This window comes from Strix aluco, chromosome 2 (assembly GCF_031877795.1).
Source record: "Strix aluco isolate bStrAlu1 chromosome 2, bStrAlu1.hap1, whole genome shotgun sequence".
In the NCBI taxonomy this organism is placed as follows: Eukaryota; Metazoa; Chordata; class Aves; order Strigiformes; family Strigidae; genus Strix; species Strix aluco.
The window spans coordinates 34635441-34655276 of NC_133932.1; the positions used below are offsets into that span (position 1 = coordinate 34635441).

The window sequence follows — 19836 nt, forward strand, 5'->3', positions numbered from 1 at the left end:
ATTTCAAGCCTTGGCGGGCAGTTTGCCTGCGGGGGAGGCCCTTCTGTGGGAGGGCAGGTTTGTAACAAAAAACTCTGGGATGAAGACTTAGCTTTTATTCTTTGCTCTTTACAAGCAAATTAAATTTGACCATGTCATCTTCCTCTGTATTTGCTTGAGCTTTATCCTCGGTGACAAATGATGACAGGAATATTTTGTCAGCAAGTTTCTTCATCACGGACCATCTGGCCACTGAAACAGTAAGGTCACCACACTCCACGAATCATGACTTACGCAGGATTGCACATGTCTGTAGCCTCACAACCTGATTTCCAGTTGCTGTCCTGCAGAAGGTATTAAATTCCTTTCCACAAAATCTTCCCACAATTTATACCCCTGATAAAGGAATTCCAAGGAGAGACTCTGATATTTAATTTCTGAACTTCATTAGACTTTATTTCAAATCCAAATTGAGATTACGTCAACACGGAAGTACCATAAGGACATCAGTGCACAGAATACAAATCAGCTTTCTCTGTATTAAAGGGGAGCTCTAAAACATACATAATCAGCTTCAGTCAGATGCTTCTGGTTTGCATGGGGGAAAATTGAGTATTTTAGTAAATACATCAAAATGTTTTCACAACTATACTAAAACATTAAAAGAAGACCAGGTGCTTTTTCACAAGAGTCGAGCTGTGCAAAAAACCTTATTGTTTTCAGAACGGTAACATTTACTGGGTTTCCGTGAGTATTATTCCAGGTGAAAATACTGTTCCAAGAATAAAGGCACTTAACTTCAACAGAATTTCTGAAGAATGTCTCACAAGCCAAGAACACATTTTGTATCTAGTCCTAACTCCCTTTCTGCTCCTTCAAAAAACACCAACCCAACTCTTTCGGCTCTGAACAAATCTCTGAGGGGAATTCACATGGGATGCTCGGAGGCAGATGGTCACCAGACATTTAATTCTATTTAGCATCTGATTAATAGCAGGTCCAATATTTGAAATTATGGGATATGTCCAGAATCTGCACCGGGCAAGACCTACCAATATTCAACCAGAAATTATATGGAAAAAAATCTGCTTCATTATCTGCAGGAATAGTTAGTGTTTCGGGAGGCCAGTTTTTCTTGTTTTGGCTAGAGATTTTTACAAGTAAAGTTTTTTGCCTTTAGCAGTCTCTGCCATTGTACTAGTTCCATTAGTTTTCCTCACAAACACTTCACAGCACATGCCAAGAGAATCCCGTTACACCCTGTATAGTCTGTTAGAGAGTAATCCTGATGTTCTAAGCCAATCTCAGAGATGCTCAGATCTCTCTGTAACCAACGGAATGTTTTTTTGTTTGTTAAGAAAGTGATTGAGAACCGAAATGTTGGCCAAGGAAGTGATTATAATTAGGAAGCATGTAACAGAGCCATTGCTGAAACTACCGAGAACAGCCCCCTGCCTTAATATTCCCATTTAGTGGCTTTCTCTGGATTTGACGTTTAATCTTTAATGATTTGAGTGAGAACATGACATAGTAAACTCTATGTTGAAAACACTTTGTGAAGAGAATACAGTGTGCGTGTTATGAGGCTGTGACCCCTGTTTTGATCAATTAAGGCACCCCAGCTGTCCCACCTGAGGATGTTCGCAGACATGCTGCTCCTACTTCCAGCAGATCTTGCCAGCTTCCCCCACCTGTACGGCCCCGCTGGCGACAAGCTGCAGGGCAGCTGGGAAGGCTCGGTGCTCAGCCTCCTTCACCCTTTCGGACAGGGTCTCCACCGTGTCACCGATCTTCACTGGAACGGCCTCTTGGAAAATGATTGCTCCGGCATCAACTTCCTCCTGGAAAAGCAATAGCCAGAAAGTCTGTACAGTTGAAAGAGGAGAGAGAAGGGGGCCCGGCTGTACGACAATGAGTGTAATCCAGCTGCCTCAGGGATCTGTTCATCATTACGTTATTACGGGAAACATGAATTTGGGCTGACGTGAGGAGTGCAGAAAAGATGCTGGCACTCAGGCTGGCCATGAGGAACTAACAGAAGTGTAGGGTTCAGAGAAAAAGAGGAGGTAGGCAGAACACCACCGAGTAACATTTCTGCTACAGAAAACAACAAAAGCCATGTTAACTGGGGACGTGATAGGCTAAATTGGACAAAATGACATTTCAATTCAGAAGAGTGAATTAGCCAAGCCTTGGCATGAAGCCAGACTAGATCTTTCTTTTGCATGTTAATGAGGCAGATCCCTGCTGTTTAGTTATTGTTTCTTAGTACATTGCCACACAGAGAAGAAACCCTAAGTCATACCATGGAGAAAGGAATGCAATTTTTCCTTCTATCTGGAAAAGTAGTTTTTGTCTCTTTTTCCAAGAGAAAGCAAAAATCAGGAGAACAGATTCCAGGAGCAGTGGAAAAGGGGAGGATAATCTGAAGAATGCAGCAGAGGAGGAGAGACTAGTTACTGTCAACCCTGGGAACTGAACAAGATGGAAAAAATGCTCTCTGAACTGATAAAAATGTGCATTTTTCAAGTTGAGAGGTCTCTAGCTTTTGTTTTCTCAGTTTTTGATTAACATAAACTGTTAAGTTTTTCTCTGTTTCCACAAACGTAAGATTACTTCTTAACAAATCTAAGCTTCTTGTGCCATTTCCAGTCCCGTGTTGTTTTTTTTTCTTTTTTCTTTTTCTTGAAAGCAACAAATAAGGAAGGTTGTATGATAAAAATCTAAGTTGTTGGTGCTGTGTACTAATAAAGATTTTGGGTTAGCCAAGGCCTTATATGAACTAATACCCCCACTCCAACTGATGGAAGGCAGCAGTGCGATGCTTAGAGAAGTTAACTTAGGTAAAGCTTAAACTCCTGTATAGACTACTCATTTCCAGTTCCTTCTCCAGGGACAGCAAACTAAAGCACTATATCATCTAACAATGTTATGAATGAACAAGGGAGGAAAGGTACTCAAACATGATGGTGTAAGTGTGTTTCAAGCAAGCTCAGAGGTGAAAATCTTAAGACTGATAAATTATAGAGTTAAAAGGAGGGAGAAGGAAGTACTCACAGCCACAAAGTGTACAGTACAGCCTGTGACTCGGACTCCAGCTTGTAACACCAATTTGTGGGCGTTTGCTCCCTTAAAAGAAGGCAGTAGAGATGGGTGGATGTTCAGTATTTTTCCTGGAAAATTATAAGTGAGATCATTGCCTTTTAGCATTCAGCCATACCAGAATGTTCAAAGTACCGTAATCAACATAGGAACAAAATACATTTGTGAAAAAGATTTTTCACGACTTTTGCATATGCTTGTTTTTTGATGATACTGACAGGTAACCAGCCCAAAGCATTTCAGAATGTCTTGCTATTTCAGAAAAATCAAACACAGCAATCAGTTACAATTAATTGCATGGCTCAAGCATATTTATCCAGTGACTAATAATGATTAATTTTTTGATGTAGCTGTCCTTTCCCTCGACATCTTGTTCTTCTCTTCTTTGATCATAAAGCACAATCCTATTTCTTACAAACTCATGACCTGGACGAAACTCATTGCAGTTTCACATGACCTAACAGATCCCCCCTGTGACAAGGCAAAAATTCTTTAGCCTGGACTTTTCTTCCACACCTGTTTTGGCTTAATAAAAGACAACAGCTGCTCATATAGGAGCCCTTCTCTCTGCCCTTCTGAAAAGCACCTGACTGACACTACTACTTTCCACGTGGAAAGCTGGCTGGGGGATCCTGAAATTGATAATGTAACTTCTAATGCTCAACCAGGTGTGACTGTGGTTATAACTCTGGGAAGCCTGTACCTTACATTTCTCTTAAAAGAGAAAGCATATGCCTGAGTTCCTACCTAGCTGTAAAGTAAGGGAGAGCAGCTGCCCAGGAGCTCAGGGTCTCACCACTACAGCAATGCAATAGTTAATCCATGAGAAAACCTTCTTTCTTCTAGCAGACTTCCCCTGTCTGCTCCTAATATGTCTGTGACAACTCCTCCTGTCCATTCTGGACCAGAGTGAAGTCAAAAGGTGCCTGACAGCCCTAGATCTTCTCTTAAATTCAGTACAAACCCTTACAGGATTAAAAAAAAAAAAGTGGCCATCGATACTATTTATACCACAGTATGCTACGCCCACGCCATCTCTGCATGCCTCCTGTTTAGGAAGACTGTATGTCATCAGGATTCATTGAACACCACCTAAATGCCAAGCAGCGAGACTGAGCTGACATATGCTGGCGGAGGCAGCAATGTACCGAAATAGTGGCTTATGATTTTGTAATGTGAAGTGAAGGCCATTTCTGGCAGCACCATACAAAACCTGCACTCTCACTGCAGTAACTCATGCCAATACTGTCCTGTGCAACTTAAAGAGGCAAATGTATCGACTGATCTTCAACAATATCTCAAATGTGTTTTGTATCTGAAAAATAGCCCTTTTTAAGCATCATCAACCTGCCTGCTGCTTGAGCAAGAAAGTATTGGGGACAGTGACCTGAAAACAATACTCTGCACTTCTGTCTGAGTTTCCCCAGTTTCTCATTACAGTACTGTTAGAAACTGCTCTAAAGGAATGAGGTTTTCTGTTTGCTTGCTTTTTAAAATCTGTCCTTTATGTTAACATTCAAAATTAACATTTCATGGCCTTTAAGCAAGAAAGAGTTTCACAACTAACTTCACACTCTATGTCCTCATGACTGAGAGAAACAAAAAGCAACAGCTTTTAAGAGAGCAGCAACAAGAATTGATTACTCGTGGATAATTTAGGGTAGTCAGTGACTAGGCATGACTAGGCATGGCTGGGTCAGTTTTACAGCAGGATCCTGTTAGCTGGCACAGATCCCTGAGCTGAACTGAATGTTTGAGCTCACATCTAAGACCTAACTGAAGCATACTCTTGGTCGGAGCTCAGGTAGGTATCTGTTTTCAAGCTCAATTCAGTGCTGGACATTTAAAAAATAAGTTAACCATACTGTACTGAAGAAAGTCTTTTCTTTTGCTCTCAGGTCAGTCATACATGTAACACAAATCCTGCCACTGTGCAGGGTAATCATCACTGCTGGAAGTGCTCTGTCCCTCAATTAGAGGGAACTAAACTCACCCTTTATTTGCACAAGGTCTCTGCACTAGAGAAAGTTCTTTTCCATCCTCTACACAGATACTCTACTCAAAACACATCTCTTGTAGTGAGGGATTCCTCTCTCCTAATTACAGCTGTCTACAGTACAGACATTTACATCTTTGTCTTCTGGAGTCTGTAATGAATGGAAAGAAACAAAACCAATTCATCTGACTTTCTTTAGCTGACAGCTTTAGCATAAAATGAATTGCCTCCTAGGAATGCCTGTTTTGCTCCACCGATTTTAAAGAGAGGTTTGAAAAGTAGTTCAGGTATAAAAGGTCTGTGTCACAGACACACCCAGGGTAACACAAAAGTCACCATTTGAACAACAAAGGCTGCCCAAGAGCTGCAATGCATAGGCTGAGCAGCCTGTAACTGGTATGAGCAAGAACCAGTTTAAGTAACTGTGACTGAACCAAAGCAGAGCAAACAGTGAGAAGAGCAGCTGCCTCTGTGTGATTCAGGACTCCTTAAAAGAAACAGAAAGAGATAAGAGGATGTAACAACTGGGGGAGGGAGAGCAGCCACTGCAGTAGGTGAGGTGTTACCAGCCTCTAACAAAGACCTGGAAAAACTGTAGAAGATGACCAGAATTGAGACACTGTGAACACTTTGGACATACAAGAGCTGGATCTGCCTGTCAAACATGCCACCCTCGGATTCACACAGCTCCTGCGATGTCTGACCAGAAGACTGGCAAGGTCTTGTTAAGAGGAACTGCATATTGCTGCCCAGTTTTGCAGTTTTATATGCAGCCAAATCAGCTCATCTGTTAGGGGACAGAATTCTCAGTGGCTGGATGCTCACCTCTCCCCAACCAACACCTACTGCTTAGGCAACAATTTGCCCTGCACCTAATGTTTGCAGAGGTCTAAAGTCTTCACAGCCTTTTTAAAAATAATTTCTAATAAATCAAAGGCTACAAGACCTGCATTTGCCCTTGGCTTCCTTAAACCTCTATGGAAATGACAGAAGGAAGGGGAAGAATACTGCCTTTCCCTTTCTCATCCTTTTCCTTATGAGATGGGAAGAGTCTAGTTGCCTGCAAACCCAGAATTAATATGGTCCCTTTTCTATATTTTTCCCATTTTCTTTTTCCTGAGGATAAGCCATAAAATTACTTCTTTTTAAATGCATACAGTACTATGCCGTGCTTACCTTCCCATTTTTTGACAAAAGGACCTGACAGTATTCGCATAAATCCAGCCAGACAGATCAGTTCAACTGAGAATTCTTCAAGGACTTTGTCAACTGCACTGTCAAATTCAGTGCGACTGTCATACAATTTATGGTCAATAACCTGTGATAACCCAAAAGACAAAGAAATACGGGCATAGTGTTAATTTAATCTAAAAGCCCTAAGAGCACAATGAAATGGTACCCTGGAGTAATAAACAAAAAACCAAGTAAATCTCCACATGTAGCTTGAGTTGGGTGCACATCCACAGCAGGAACAACAGTTCATAAATGCATGCAGGTAACAGACAAACACGCAGTCTTTATTCCTATTCACATAGAGCAATCATCAGAATAAACAAGAGTTTTATTTTATTAGGCCCACAGGTGTAGGCCCCAGCATTTTGCCATAATTTAACAACTTACAAGGGTAGGTCATTAAGACAACCTAAAGTCATATAATTATTTCACTCAGTCTAAGGCCTCTGACATTTTAGCAGTTGAACCTTGCTGAAAATTGTATCACAAAACCCAGAAAGAAAGGCTAATCGCAAACTCATAAAACAGCCCCTACTGCATAAGGTCAATATTTTAAATAAAAGTACCTGTTAATCCCTATCAGATTTACCACAGCATTTTTGAAAAAGCAGAACTGGTTAGCTGAAAAGGTGGCAGAAGGCACTAGAAATAGAGCTCAGTTCAACACTGGGCTGAACTCTGCTAGGAACTACCAGGTAGTAACTGGTAAGGTGTGTACTCCTCTGTTCCACCACTCTCCATCTTAACCAGTGAGACCATCAGCTCTCTCAGACTGTATTTTTTTCCTCAATGTATGTTTGTTCTTCCCCTGCATACATGGATATATTTTACTTGTGACCTTTGTGTACTCCCAAATATGAGACAGCAGCACGAACATTCAGACCCTGCTACTATTAAAGTTAATAGCAAAGCTTGCACTGGGCCCAAATCTTTCCTATGTCTGTGGTTATCAGTCAAAAGTGACTGTAAAATGCTCTTAAGTCAGAACAGCAGAATTTCACATCTGTAATACAAATGACTGCACAAAGGACAAAGCAATGCAGCACTGGATCCAGTGACACTAGGGGAAACACAGTCTGCTTTGAATGAATCCTGGAGAGCCTGAAAAAATGTCCAGGGAGTCAGTGGAAGGTTCCACTGACTTTGACCTCTTATTTCATTCAGATGAACTACCGTGTCTGTTTAGCATGTAATTTTAAAATTAAATTCAGATAAAATAGCTTGTTACTTTAGTGTAAATGCATGACAGTTAAATAAATGGCAAAGTTCAAACTGTAACTGTGAAAGTTCTGTGCTGGTTTAATATAATGACAGTTTCCAAAACCATCAGGACTGCTGGCAGCACTCTGAGAAGGAGAAAAGGAAGTATTTTGCTTCCCATGTTAGGTAGTTTGCCCAAGGGCGCAAGTTCATGACAGACCAAAAAAGAAAAGCTAAGGCTTCCTATCAAACCATCTCTTACCCTAGTAAAACTCATTATCTCATAGTACCTTCCTGCTACAGTCAGAGCTAATGATGGCTAATTTTAAAAAGATGAGAAATACTTACCCTTGTAGGAATACCAGCTCTTTCAGCTTTCCTTAACCCCTCCACACCAGCTTTGTTAGAAACGACAAGAACTATTTGTGCAAAACTGGTGGGCTTCTTTGTGCTATTTATGAGGGCTTCCAGGTTTGTGCCTATGAGTGAAAAAATAATTCATGAATATCAAGTCATTCCTGGAGAATAAATATAGTAAACAGCTAGAAGAGGTTTTAAATAAGCAGCAGTGTGGGTGAGACCCAATCCAAAAACCACTGATGTTAACAATAATCCTTTTTTAATTGATCTTACTGGGAACGGAATTTGACAGCTGGAGGCTACAGGGCTTTTACTAGCAATTAAATTTCTAAACTGTAATTTATGGAATTGGCATGATGGTCTGCTTCTTAGCAAGTGAGAATACTGGAAACCCTAGGAGTGCCTATATGGCAAGAAGAAGTTCTGATCTATTTGTGAAATAATGCTGCTGTCCCTATAGTGCAACACAGTAGTTCCCTGAATCTGGAGACATGCAGACATTTGTAGATAAAATGAACACAGATGCAATTCATATTCAGTTTGCAGCAGAGGTTAAAGATCATTCTGTTTGTGACTGAAATTAATCCAGGGGCAAAATCTATTCTGCCTGTTACTGAAAGCCTGTTAGAAGCCCATCAGAGCCTCCACAGAGAACTGCAAGGATTTAAGAGATTTTAAATCTGAGCAGAAGTTCCTTTTTCAATAGTCTGTTTTACACTGCAGTAAAGAACATAACTCTCACCTGTTCCAGAGATAAGTACAGCAACCTTCACTTTCTTTGTCTGGATTTTGCCTTGAATATGGCTGTGCACAGACAGTGACCTATTTGCTTGCAAGGCTCGAAGCAGATTATGGACTTTAACACGGGCAGAGCCTGAACACGTACAAGAAAAAAAAACCACAACAAAACAACACGTAAATAAAGGGAGAAACAGAGGAGAAGAGTACCTATGAAAAGAGATTAATGGCACTGCTTTACTTCTCATTACTTTTTTATAGTTTTGGTGACATCTGACATTGCTAAGCACATGTTCTATGGACTAACACTGAAGTTGTGAGGACTGTCATTTTAATACCCTGTGCAAAAGAGCCATGGAGGTGTCAGTTAAGAGATTTTCAGCTAACCTCCATGGAGACTCACCAGCTAAGGAATTTAGCTGTGCTTTTTTTTTTTTTTTTTTAAGGAAAATAAAAATTTAATAACCTTTTTGTAGGGACACAACTTTCCCGATCAGCCAAGCTGCCTCGTGTCTCTGTATGTCCTTGAGGACCTGCTGAGCCAGCTCCTTCTGAACTACCAAGACAGCACCAATCCCACAATTAAACGTCCGAGTCATTTCCTCCTCAGACAGGTTCCCTTCTTTATGGAGCCAGCAAAAGATTTCAGGAATCTTCCAGGTAAGAGCATCTGTAGAGAATTGAAAATACAAATGAAGAGTGGAAATCAGTGGACAAATATGAAAACTATTAGAATATGAAGAGGCAAGATCTCGATGGAAAGCACAAAGTCCCACAGCAGTATTAGCCTGAGCGAAATCAGCTTCCATGCATGGAAACAGGATTTTTCCTTCCTTACAGAACAAGACTTGGGAGTAGAAAGAAGTGTCATTCTGGGAAGAAATTAATCATATTGCTCCACTGCAATCCATTAATCAGTAATTCAAAATGGCCTCTGAGGCAATCTTTGGAAAATTCTCTTCCTGAAGGTGACAACTCTGCTTCTAGAGAAACTGTCACAGAAGTCCCACACTGCTCTCAATTCCAGGAAGGTAGAGATGATTCACAGCAGCATGAGAAATGCTTCTGGACGAGCCAGTGTAAAGGAACTCCAAAGACAGTAAGTTTCTTTCTTGTCATGTTATCTTTAAAATGGTATTATCCTCATTTATATATACTAGTGTCCACTATGGACAAGTGGAAGAATGATTTACATGCAGTTCTGGAGTGCAAAACTCAATATTAGTTCCCCTATTTTACTCTACAACCCAACGAACATTGCATAACCTATAGTAAGTAATCTACATTTCCATACTACACTTTCTCCATAATTGAAATACTCTTTCTAGCATACCTGGCGAGATTGTGGTCAGGATTAATTAATAGCATGAGATGTACTTGAGCTATTTGAATGCTAATTGAAGACTTCATGAGTATCATTTAATTAGCAATAATTTTGTAGGCTATTGTAAATGGTGACAGCTCACTTTGGATTGCTTTTAAAGTTGTTTTATTTTTGCAAGTATGGGTAGAGTTTCCTAAAAAAATCCAATCCAAAACACCGTCAGGGGAAGTGAATTCAGTGGGTAGCAGTCTTAAGACTACAAAGTATTTTGACTGGCTCTAGTTCAGGTGCAAGCAGAATTTCAGCAACAACGAAGAAAAAAAGCAAATATTTCTAGACAGTCAAGTCTAGCTCTTACAGCACAAATCAGTTGACATGGCCCCATGTACACAGGCTTCCACATCAATCCATATTAACATGAGGATGTTTCCATAGCTTTTCTTTTCATCTCACCTAAAATGACACCAAAAGACTCTGGAAGAACTCTGGGGATGTTTTCCAGCAAGCCCCCTCCAGTGATGTGGGCATAGGCTTTCACATGGCCTGAGCGAAGGACGGGCAACAGAGTCTTACTGTAGATTTTAGTTGGAGTTAACAAGAGATCTCCTGTAGATGAAAGAGGATGTAAGAAGACCAGTTACAGCACAGAAGGAAATGTTAATCAATATAAAATTGAGGAAATCTCAAAATATTAATTTGCTGGATACTGATGATCATTGTACTACAGAGAAAAACACAGTGTTCTGCCTTTTTTAGCATACAATTAGTTATTTATGCCCCTCCCTTAATTTCTTTCCTGCGTATGTGATTCACAGGAAGAAAGAAGATGAGAACATGTTAAAGAACGGAATAATTTTTTTAGCACCTTAGAAAAGTTACAAAAGCTATGCCACAGACAAAACAATTGTGTGACATTTGCCTGTCCAGAAGTTCAAGTTATAATACAAGAAACTGCATTATAAGTGGTACCTAATGTCTGATCACCAGAGACACCAACTGGAGAAGAGAAATCGAACGAAGACTTTTCCACAATCTTCCTTACAAGGCTGTACCCGTTGCTATGAACCCCAGAAGAAGCTACTCCAATAACCACGTCTGCATCAGCAATTCTCTCCAGCTGGGGCAGCATCTGCCCTCGCTCCACTGCACCCACAGCAAAGCCAGCCAGATCATACTCTCCAGGTGGATACATGCCTGGCATTTCAGCAGTTTCTCCTCCTGTGGGAACCAAAAAATCAGAAAGGGGGTGTTAGAAAAACCAGTAGGACCAGTAGGCATGCAATTTTTCAAAGTTTTAAACTCATAAGGCATTAACAGAGTAGGTTTTTTAATTAGATAAACAAACATTAAAAATAATTAAAAACATGTTTGTCAATTGAACAAGCAATAGCAAATTGGGAAAGAACATTTCCTCCCTCACTCTGACAACCAGTACCAATCTGCTGTGCATTCACATTTTAAAATCAAAGCACATATTTAGTGCTTCATATTTCAAACTTCTGCCAGGTTTAGTATTCTCCATGAAAAATCTACAAGACAGAAGAGATACAAGAAATTCATACAAGGACATCAAAGGAACAAAGCAGCTATTAGTCTCACTTGCCTTCATAAAGATTTTGTACATAGCATTATCCTGCCTGCCACTTCTGCCCGCCACTCCTGCCCACAACCTGGCCATCATTATCACACGAACTCTGAGTATCTAAGGTTTATAGACTGTTCCAGGAGAACACCTCCGAAGGAGGGCCTTTCCTACCTATCTGTGCAGATGAACTCTTGTCTAGGCTATTATCTTATATCCTGATTATTAGAACATCCTCTTGCTTTGTCCTGAAAACCATCTTTTATCTGGCTGACCTCATTCAGAGTGCAGTCTGAAAAGGTGATTTTGCTAGCTTGCACAGAAATGCACAGCACTGCTCAGACAGCATTCCCTCTCTCTCTCTCTCTGCATACCAACACCAGCTCCCCTACTGCCCTTCAGGTATAAGCTGATGGTCTTCACTGTTGGAAGACCTGTGTTATGCCTGTCATGGCTCATTCAGTCTAGAGAGGGAACTTGTTGTGTTTAGCACATGAAATGAGCATTTATTGCTCGCTCCTAAGTTTTCCAAACAGGCATCTTCACACTATCCCCTCATACCGGGGAGAAACTCTCCCCAGCTGTCCTCACAGCCATCTCACTGTTCTCCTTCAAGCCCCTCTGCTGGTCAAGTCTACAAGAAAACAACCTGACAATGATTAAATTGCCATTATATTATGACCTCTCCCCAACATGATGAGTGGTACTGTCTTCTTTTTCTTTTGCAGTCACCAGGTTTCATTCAATACAGAATTCTTCTGTTTCCAGGAAGTGTCCCTGTAGGGGGTCCAAATTTACCTGAGTGATGGTAGAAGCTGCTCTTGTGCTCAGTGCTTGACACTGCTCAACACTAGATTCTCTGGAAGCTTTTCCAGGTTTCTACATCACATTGCTATAACCAACTTTAAAAATCAAAGTTCATTTGCTCAGATACATCTGTTTAAACCTTTATTTAATAACATTTGTGCAAAACCAAGCATGTAGATAAGCTCTTCACTACCTCACTATCTGGTGGTGATGAGCATAAGGTGGCTGTGATGAGCTTAAGGTGGCTGAGCTGAATGTTCAGCTATTGCAGAAATGCAAGGTGCGAATTTAGGAACATGCTTCAAATGAGACTTTTATGGGATGATACTATACAAAGATAGATCTACGTGCTATGTGCATGCACAGTGAAATGAATGTGTGAAGTTGGAGCCCAAACTGAAATTTATTTCGATGATCCAGGCTACTGAAAAGCATTTCCTCCTTAGGTTCAGAGTTACTGCATCATCTCTGTCCCTCCTTTTCTGAGAGTGCCAGAAATTTGGAGAACAAATCATGGTTGTTTTATTTAGGAGTTCGGACTTATTTTTCTATTAACACAAAAAGGCATTTGCTAACCCATTTACAATTTCCAGAAATTACTCTCTGGTAATAAATTTACAACATCCAAAGCCCTTTGAAGTTTTAAAGTCTTCCAATTGGAAATAAAATCTTGAAATTTCAGTAAGAGATTTCATAGCAAGATTTCACATAACATGTCCTTATGCTGAAGTATGAATGGTTTGATTATATTTGATAAACTGAGAGAACACTTTAAGACAAATACAAAGCTAACAGTTCATGCAGAAAAAATTAGATCAGAACATAACTAGCCTCTTGTTCAAAGCTTGTAAACTACCTCAAAATGACACACTCCCACTTAGAAAAGACTTTTGTTACTAGCTCTCTTAAAGAACTGGAAAAAAGGACAGAATTACTGTCCTTTTTTAAAAAGTGCTACCTAAAGTAAGAGACTTGAACTGTCATTTTTAGTTTCAAATTAAAGGTCTTTTTTTAAAAATCATGGTAATTCTCCATGCCTGTTTTTATTAAAAAAAGAAGGAAAAACAAGACTATGTGAGGAAACTGAACTTTCTGGGTTTTGTTGCTTTAAAATTTAACCCTGTGTTGTATTCCTTTTATAAACTAAAGACTTACACGAAAGAATGTATTTTTCACTGACCTAGATATATTGAGTTCAACAGTGTCAAAGCTGTATTTTTTAAGATTCAAGAAGTGAAATATTGTGTCATTTTCATGGATAACTAGGTTACTGTATACCACAATACATGCATAATTTGTAAAACGTATTATGTACTTGTATTATAGAGCTGAAAAGGGAAATGTCTGAGTCTTAACATCCTGGAATATGCTCATCTTGATGAAATAAATCTTCAGCAAGTCTTCAGTAGAAAATAATTTTGCTATTAGTTTTGTAACTAATGAAACCTGGTTTCTTTTATGTTTCTGTCTTGTGGTTAGCTTCTTTGTCTTAAATAGCAAGCTCCAGTCAAAGCTTCTGTTGCATTCATAAGGATATTCTCGGGCTTTCTAGTTTTATGAAGCTTGTGGGAACACAATAGCTGTGAGATCTCTACCTTTCCTGTCAAATTTGGTTAAAATCAGCCAAGAGGTTCAAAGGATAATATACACACACAGAGGGACATGTGCATGCACAGTAACACATATAAATCTTGTTTCTAGAGGAAAACTTGAGGATTTCCTTTAGCATAAAGAATAAACAAACCTATTTGGCATGTTTTAAAATTTACCTGAAAAATACAAAGAATACATTAATTGTTAGTTTTCTAGGTAGCTGTTATAGTTACAAAGTTAAATGAAAAGATACAAATAAGAAAATTTATATACAACTTCCTGAGCTAATGGCAATATTTGTAGAGTACTGTCTCCTTCCAGTGGATAGATGTTCTCTGAAAGCAAAGACATGTGACACTTTGAGTTTTTTTCACTCCTCTAATATTCTTCAATAGAGTTGGAAAACAAACACATTAAAACCAATTATAAAGATATCATGTAAGATTTTTCATATCCTTCAAAGAACAGTGTTCATACCCAAAAGAGCACATCCTGCTTTTTTGCAAGCTTCAGCTATTCCTGCAATGACACCCTGAGCCACTTCAACGTCAAGTTTGCCACAGGCAAAATAGTCAAGGAAGAAGAGAGGCTCCGCTCCTTGAGCCAAGATGTCATTGACACACATGGCAACCAGGTCCTGACCTATGGTGTCGTGTTTCTTACACACTTGTGCAATCTGCAAAACACAGAAGAGAACCTGTTGGTCAGCTTTGAGAAAGTGAAACACAAGCGGAAAGTCTGCAATGAAGGGGATCGAAATCACGCTGTTCCTCTAGATGCTTTTTGAGGAGCAGCTTCATTTATTATCATCTCTGCAAGCCTCTCGCAACATTTTATTTTAGGAATTGTTACTTTCTTAATTGGCAAGTACAAAAGGCACTTTATGGAAGGGGACTGAACTGGAAAGGGTTTCATTGCAGGTTGCATAAACACAGTAGCAACCATGTAATTAAATGTTTTTCCCCATGAGTAATCTTTTTCAGGGTGGAGATTTTACCTTAATGAAATGGAGTCCCTGATTACATACTTAATATTAAAAACGAGTTATTTTAAGCATCATTTCAAGTATGGCTATTTACATGCAAGAAGTTAAATGTATATTTAATTCTTTTGCCTGAAGGAGGGCAATTTTGTTTTTCAGTCCCTTTTCAGAAAGACAAATAGGTATTTTCAAAAGACAACTGATATTTTCTGTTAAAACATCAGTGCTATTTTCTGTGCTATTTTCCCTCCTTTACATGGATTTTCACATTACCTTGAGTTTTGTGCCAACACCATCAGTTCCAGATACCAAGATAGGATCTTCATAACCAGCTGCTTTCAAATCAAAGAGGCCAGCAAATCCTCCAAGTTCCGCATTGCAGCCTGTCAGCCATAAAATGGGAGAAAATAGTAAATTTTTACTTTCGTGGGTTTCTCCAGGATCTCCAACACAAATTCTCTCCAATGTGTATCAACATGACTTTGCTTTGTCATCAGGAAACTTTTCTATGACATTTAGAGCCTCTTCACAGAGGAACGGGAGCAACTAATTTTCCTATATTTGATTTTTCTTTTTTCTTCATTATTACCTAAGGCTAAAAATTAAGACTTTGTGACTGAATATTCAATAATTACTGTGACTGATATATTTCACCCTTGCACTTAGTATTTCTTTGAGAAACAGAAAAGGAATTGTGGTAACAAATTGAAGCCCACTGCTTCCTGTAAAAAGATGATAACTAGGCATTTTCCAAGTGAAATTTCTTATCTCTTTGTTAATACTGCTACTTACAGCATATTAAGACTCCTTGTTCATAAGACTGGTTGTGATGGGTAAGTACAATAAACTTAAAACTACAATTGGTTAAATCCTAAGAGTGAAACAAACCTGAGTAGAAAATACTATGAATAGTAAGAAATGACTAGTTGTACTAGTGTGTGTGTGTGTGTGTGTTTGTGTCTATGTTTTTCTCTCTATGTATATTTGAAGGTTCTCAGCTATTTTGAAGTAAAAACGTTATTACATAAATGAACAATATTTTAAATCTATCAAAAGAATTACAAGGACTTGGTAGAGCAAGATATGCCTGAGATCACAACAAAAAAGGATGCATTGATTCTGTTTTAACCAAGCAAAAGATGTGTCTTCTACAGCTATCTCAAGTAATTGGTAGTATCTCTGAGGAATTCTACGTCTTGTACACCTTTCTAAGCATTCATCTACAAAAACTGTATAGTTCACTGTGCCAAGAAATAATAGTCCATGTAATCAAAAATAGCACTAAATGGTAAGATTTTTGCTTGCATTTATCCTTTTAGAGTGCTGGACTGTTATTTCTAATGTTCATGACATTCAGAGTCATTTTGGGAAGAACATCTGTAAATTTAATGAAGTTTTGAAGAAATCACAGGGATTTGCTTACTGCAGATATTTCTTGTGTAATCTAGAAACATGCAGAATACATACATATGAGCTTTTGTATCAAGATCAAAATCAAATGATAAGCCTCATTGCCATAAACTGACTGAAACAGGAATAGAAGGTACAAGCCTTACCTGACCTTGATGTGGCTGCAGCTAGAGGTTTAATTTTCTGAACCAAAGTATTGCCTGCTGCAATGTCTACCCCACTGTTTTTGTAAGTCAGGCCTCTGAAAGAATGTTAAAACAACTTGTTATGGCAATGGATTACTAAATGCACAAACACGTATTTTAAAACAATATTTACTGCATCACTAAGGGGATTAACCATTCAGAATCCTATTCTGCTGTCAAGCACCATTATTTTCCCCATTTGTACAGTAACATACAGCTCACATAAAATGATTTCTAAGTATTGCAGTACCCATTTCAGGCAGGTTCAATGGCTCAAAAGTTCATCTTTTTGCTGTTTGGAACCTGATCTCAACACATATACATGAGGATAGGGAGTGTTATACCAAAGAAACATAACTACATGAATTTTCATCGGTCTGCCATAAACAGTATTCAGATAGTTCCAGATATCTTGAAAACAGCATCAGAGCACCAGTTTCATAAGCTATCCAGTAAAATACCAAGATAAAAGCCAACTAAACAAAAAACCCAACAGCAAGATAAATCCCTGGTCCAGATACTGAGGCTGCCAGTAGTATAGTTCCTATGCTCAAAACAAAATATACACAAAAATGCACCATTAAATCAGAACACCTCAGCACCATGCAGGATCAAGCTCATTAGCTTTTCAAAACAGAAATATCACATAAATCAATAGTCCTCTATGATACTACAACAGTTTTACAACTGTAGCTTAAAGTTCACCTCTCCTTATCACCCGGAATGATACTACCACAAAACCAGCCACACTTCTTTTTTACTTAAATGGACTTTCCACTGAAGTATATATTTTAAAGTTTATTTTAATAGGCCTAAGATTCTAAGGTCCATTTTAACAATCTAGAAAGAAATGTTCATAAGCTCTGGGTGTTTTTTTATATACCACCACACAACAGAGAAAACACACTTGGTACAAACTGGTATATGTAATTTGTCTGTCCATACGACTGACTGGGGACATTAAGTATCATGTCAAATTTACAGAAAGACCTTTTCATTTCGTAGGTAGTGAGTTCAATGACTTTTAATTACTAGTTATACCAAATGGATCTCACTCCATTTAGGTAATTGTTATTTCTGCACTGTCAGTGGTATGAACCAGGCTACCTGGTGCATCCCTATTTTAGGTTCATACTTATTTTAGCTCTCTTACTGATGTGATTCAGTAGTGAGTTTAAATTCTAAGGGTGAAACACACTGTTGATTCACAAGGACATATACAACAAAACAAATGGCCAAGAAGAGGTGCTATCAGAAAAATACAAAGGTATCTGCACTCACGTTGTATCACTGCTCAAAAATTTGCAAGAGGAAAATAATTATAAGAAGCAGCTGTTCAGCCTGTGAACAAGACTCAAGGAAATACTAGCCTGCAATAACAAGAGACTGAAGTCAGGCCCTTTCAGTCTGAACATGATAAATATTCAACATATTTTCACCTTATTTTTAAATGCATGGTATCTACTTTGATTCTTTAAACAAATTTTTAACTATTTAAATTTTCTTAAACATTTTTATTAAATAAATATTCTGGATATTTTCACAAAGTGAAATGCATAGGACTTAACCCTGCAAAGCTGCCAAGAGGAGGTGCGTCCACAACTTTACAGAGCCAACCATCACCTTCCCTAACTGTGTGCAACACAGAGTCCACAGTGAAATGTGCCTGAATGTCCATTCTTCCAATTTTAAGATGTCTGAGCAAAAGTTGGTGCAGACTCAAAGACAGTGAAACAGGCACTGACTGCCAACAGTTCCCAGGAGTCCCCTTCATACGATAGGGATCCTCCCAGCATACAGGCACTCCAGTCAAGAAACTTGCTGGCTATGGCCTGTGAACTCAGTGTTTTAGAGAACTGTTCATTAAAGTACCTTCTCCTCTTGCCTCATACAATGACCTGATTTTTTTCTACTACAATACAAATACCAATTACACATTTTCACATAAATTTCTCAAAAGATGCACAGTACTTGAGAGAGAAAGAAGACTAAATACGAATGCTCTTGTTCATTTAATTAGTTTATTGATCATAATTTTACAATATACTAATGAGTATATACTGTCAACAAAAATGAAACTCTTACTAATATGCTTCACAGACTACAAAATCACCTATTATCAAAAGTTATGTTTTGGGCTAATTAGAGCATAGGCAGGCAGATATGCTTCGTTATTAGGTAAAAATGAGTCTAAAAACCTGCAAGAAGCTCTCAATAACATTAGAGAAACAGTAAGACAGACTGCTTTAAAAAAAAAAGCCTGCACCAATATAATCACAAGACTGTTAAACCAAATACTGTGAAAATAAAAGGCATAATAATAAAGAGAAGCAATAAATCCTACCCACATTGTTACCCAGCTATTCCATTAAAATGCATATCCTGACCAGGTAGGTGTTTCAAGATTATTTTAACCATTTCTAAAATCTCTAACATGATCCAATAAAATAGCTCAAAGCTTGTTCATACGTATATTTCATGATATTAATATCAGACTTACGGGCAATAGAAATCTAGAGCAAAAGTTATGGTTTAAAGCCCAAGAACCAGAAATTCACCCTCTCTAAAATAGGTATAACAGACATTAACAGTACAAGTTATTCCTATGTGCTTGTCACTGTAGTTTAACTCAGTCTTGGGAGAATAAGAACATGGATGAGAGAGCCATCAAAAAGCCTGTTCCTTCCTTGGCTGGTCTTGCTTAGATTGCTTACAAGAATGGTAGTTAAAACTTGTCTGGAGTTATATATAATATCAACATCAGTTTATTAATGTAAACTAGTAATGTCTTTAAGTCCCTTTTACACCAGTTATTTCCATTTGAAGTATTTCAAATATCTACCTGGATTGTCTCAGGAAAGCTATAGCCCGATAACCAATGTCCTTTCTATAAATGGCACCCTTGAAGTGTATGGCTGCTACTCCCTTGTTGGCCTCTTGCAGTGCTGTCATTAGATCCTCTTTAATAGCAGTTACTGTAAGGACTCTTCCTCCACTAGTCACCACTTTGCCATCCTTCAGGGCTGTGCCTGCATGGAACACCTCCAATCCCAGTTGCTTAGCCTTAGGAAGTCCTGTGATTGTTGTTTAAGAAAATAAATGCAGAAAAATCAACTGATTAGAACATTCTCTATCAAATTACAAATGAACAGATATTCAGCACTTGACTGTGTCTAAAAATCACAATCAGTGTGATCATGCTGGGAAATAGGAAAAAAATTGTGAAAATTACATTTTGAGGAGAGACAAGTCTGCTACTTGTATGCTCAGAGACACAGAAAGAGATATTTAGCTGAAATATCTGCATACAACATCTAATTCCAGCTGGATTTTATACTTCACTGA

At 38.6% G+C, this 19836-nt stretch overlaps 1 protein-coding gene across 5 annotated transcripts in view; it reads right to left on the reverse strand.

Moving 5' to 3' along the window:
- Positions 1-408: 408 nt before the first annotated feature.
- GART (phosphoribosylglycinamide formyltransferase, phosphoribosylglycinamide synthetase, phosphoribosylaminoimidazole synthetase) overlaps positions 409-19836 on the reverse strand; it is a 39868-nt gene continuing 20440 nt past the window's right edge. For all 5 annotated transcript variants that reach the window (XM_074814266.1, XM_074814263.1, XM_074814265.1 and 2 more), the window contains 12 exons: positions 19334-19565; positions 16453-16547; positions 15170-15279; positions 14392-14590; positions 10902-11150; positions 10386-10538; positions 9075-9278; positions 8613-8744; positions 7859-7989; positions 6254-6395; positions 3037-3152; positions 409-1820 (listed from right to left, as the gene is read on the reverse strand). In XM_074814266.1, the coding sequence (XP_074670367.1) occupies positions 1638-1820; positions 3037-3152; positions 6254-6395; positions 7859-7989; positions 8613-8744; positions 9075-9278; positions 10386-10538; positions 10902-11150; positions 14392-14590; positions 15170-15279; positions 16453-16547; positions 19334-19565 (1946 nt within the window). In that variant the 3' untranslated portion in view covers positions 409-1637. The remainder of the gene's footprint in view (positions 1821-3036; positions 3153-6253; positions 6396-7858; positions 7990-8612; positions 8745-9074; positions 9279-10385; positions 10539-10901; positions 11151-14391; positions 14591-15169; positions 15280-16452; positions 16548-19333; positions 19566-19836) is intronic.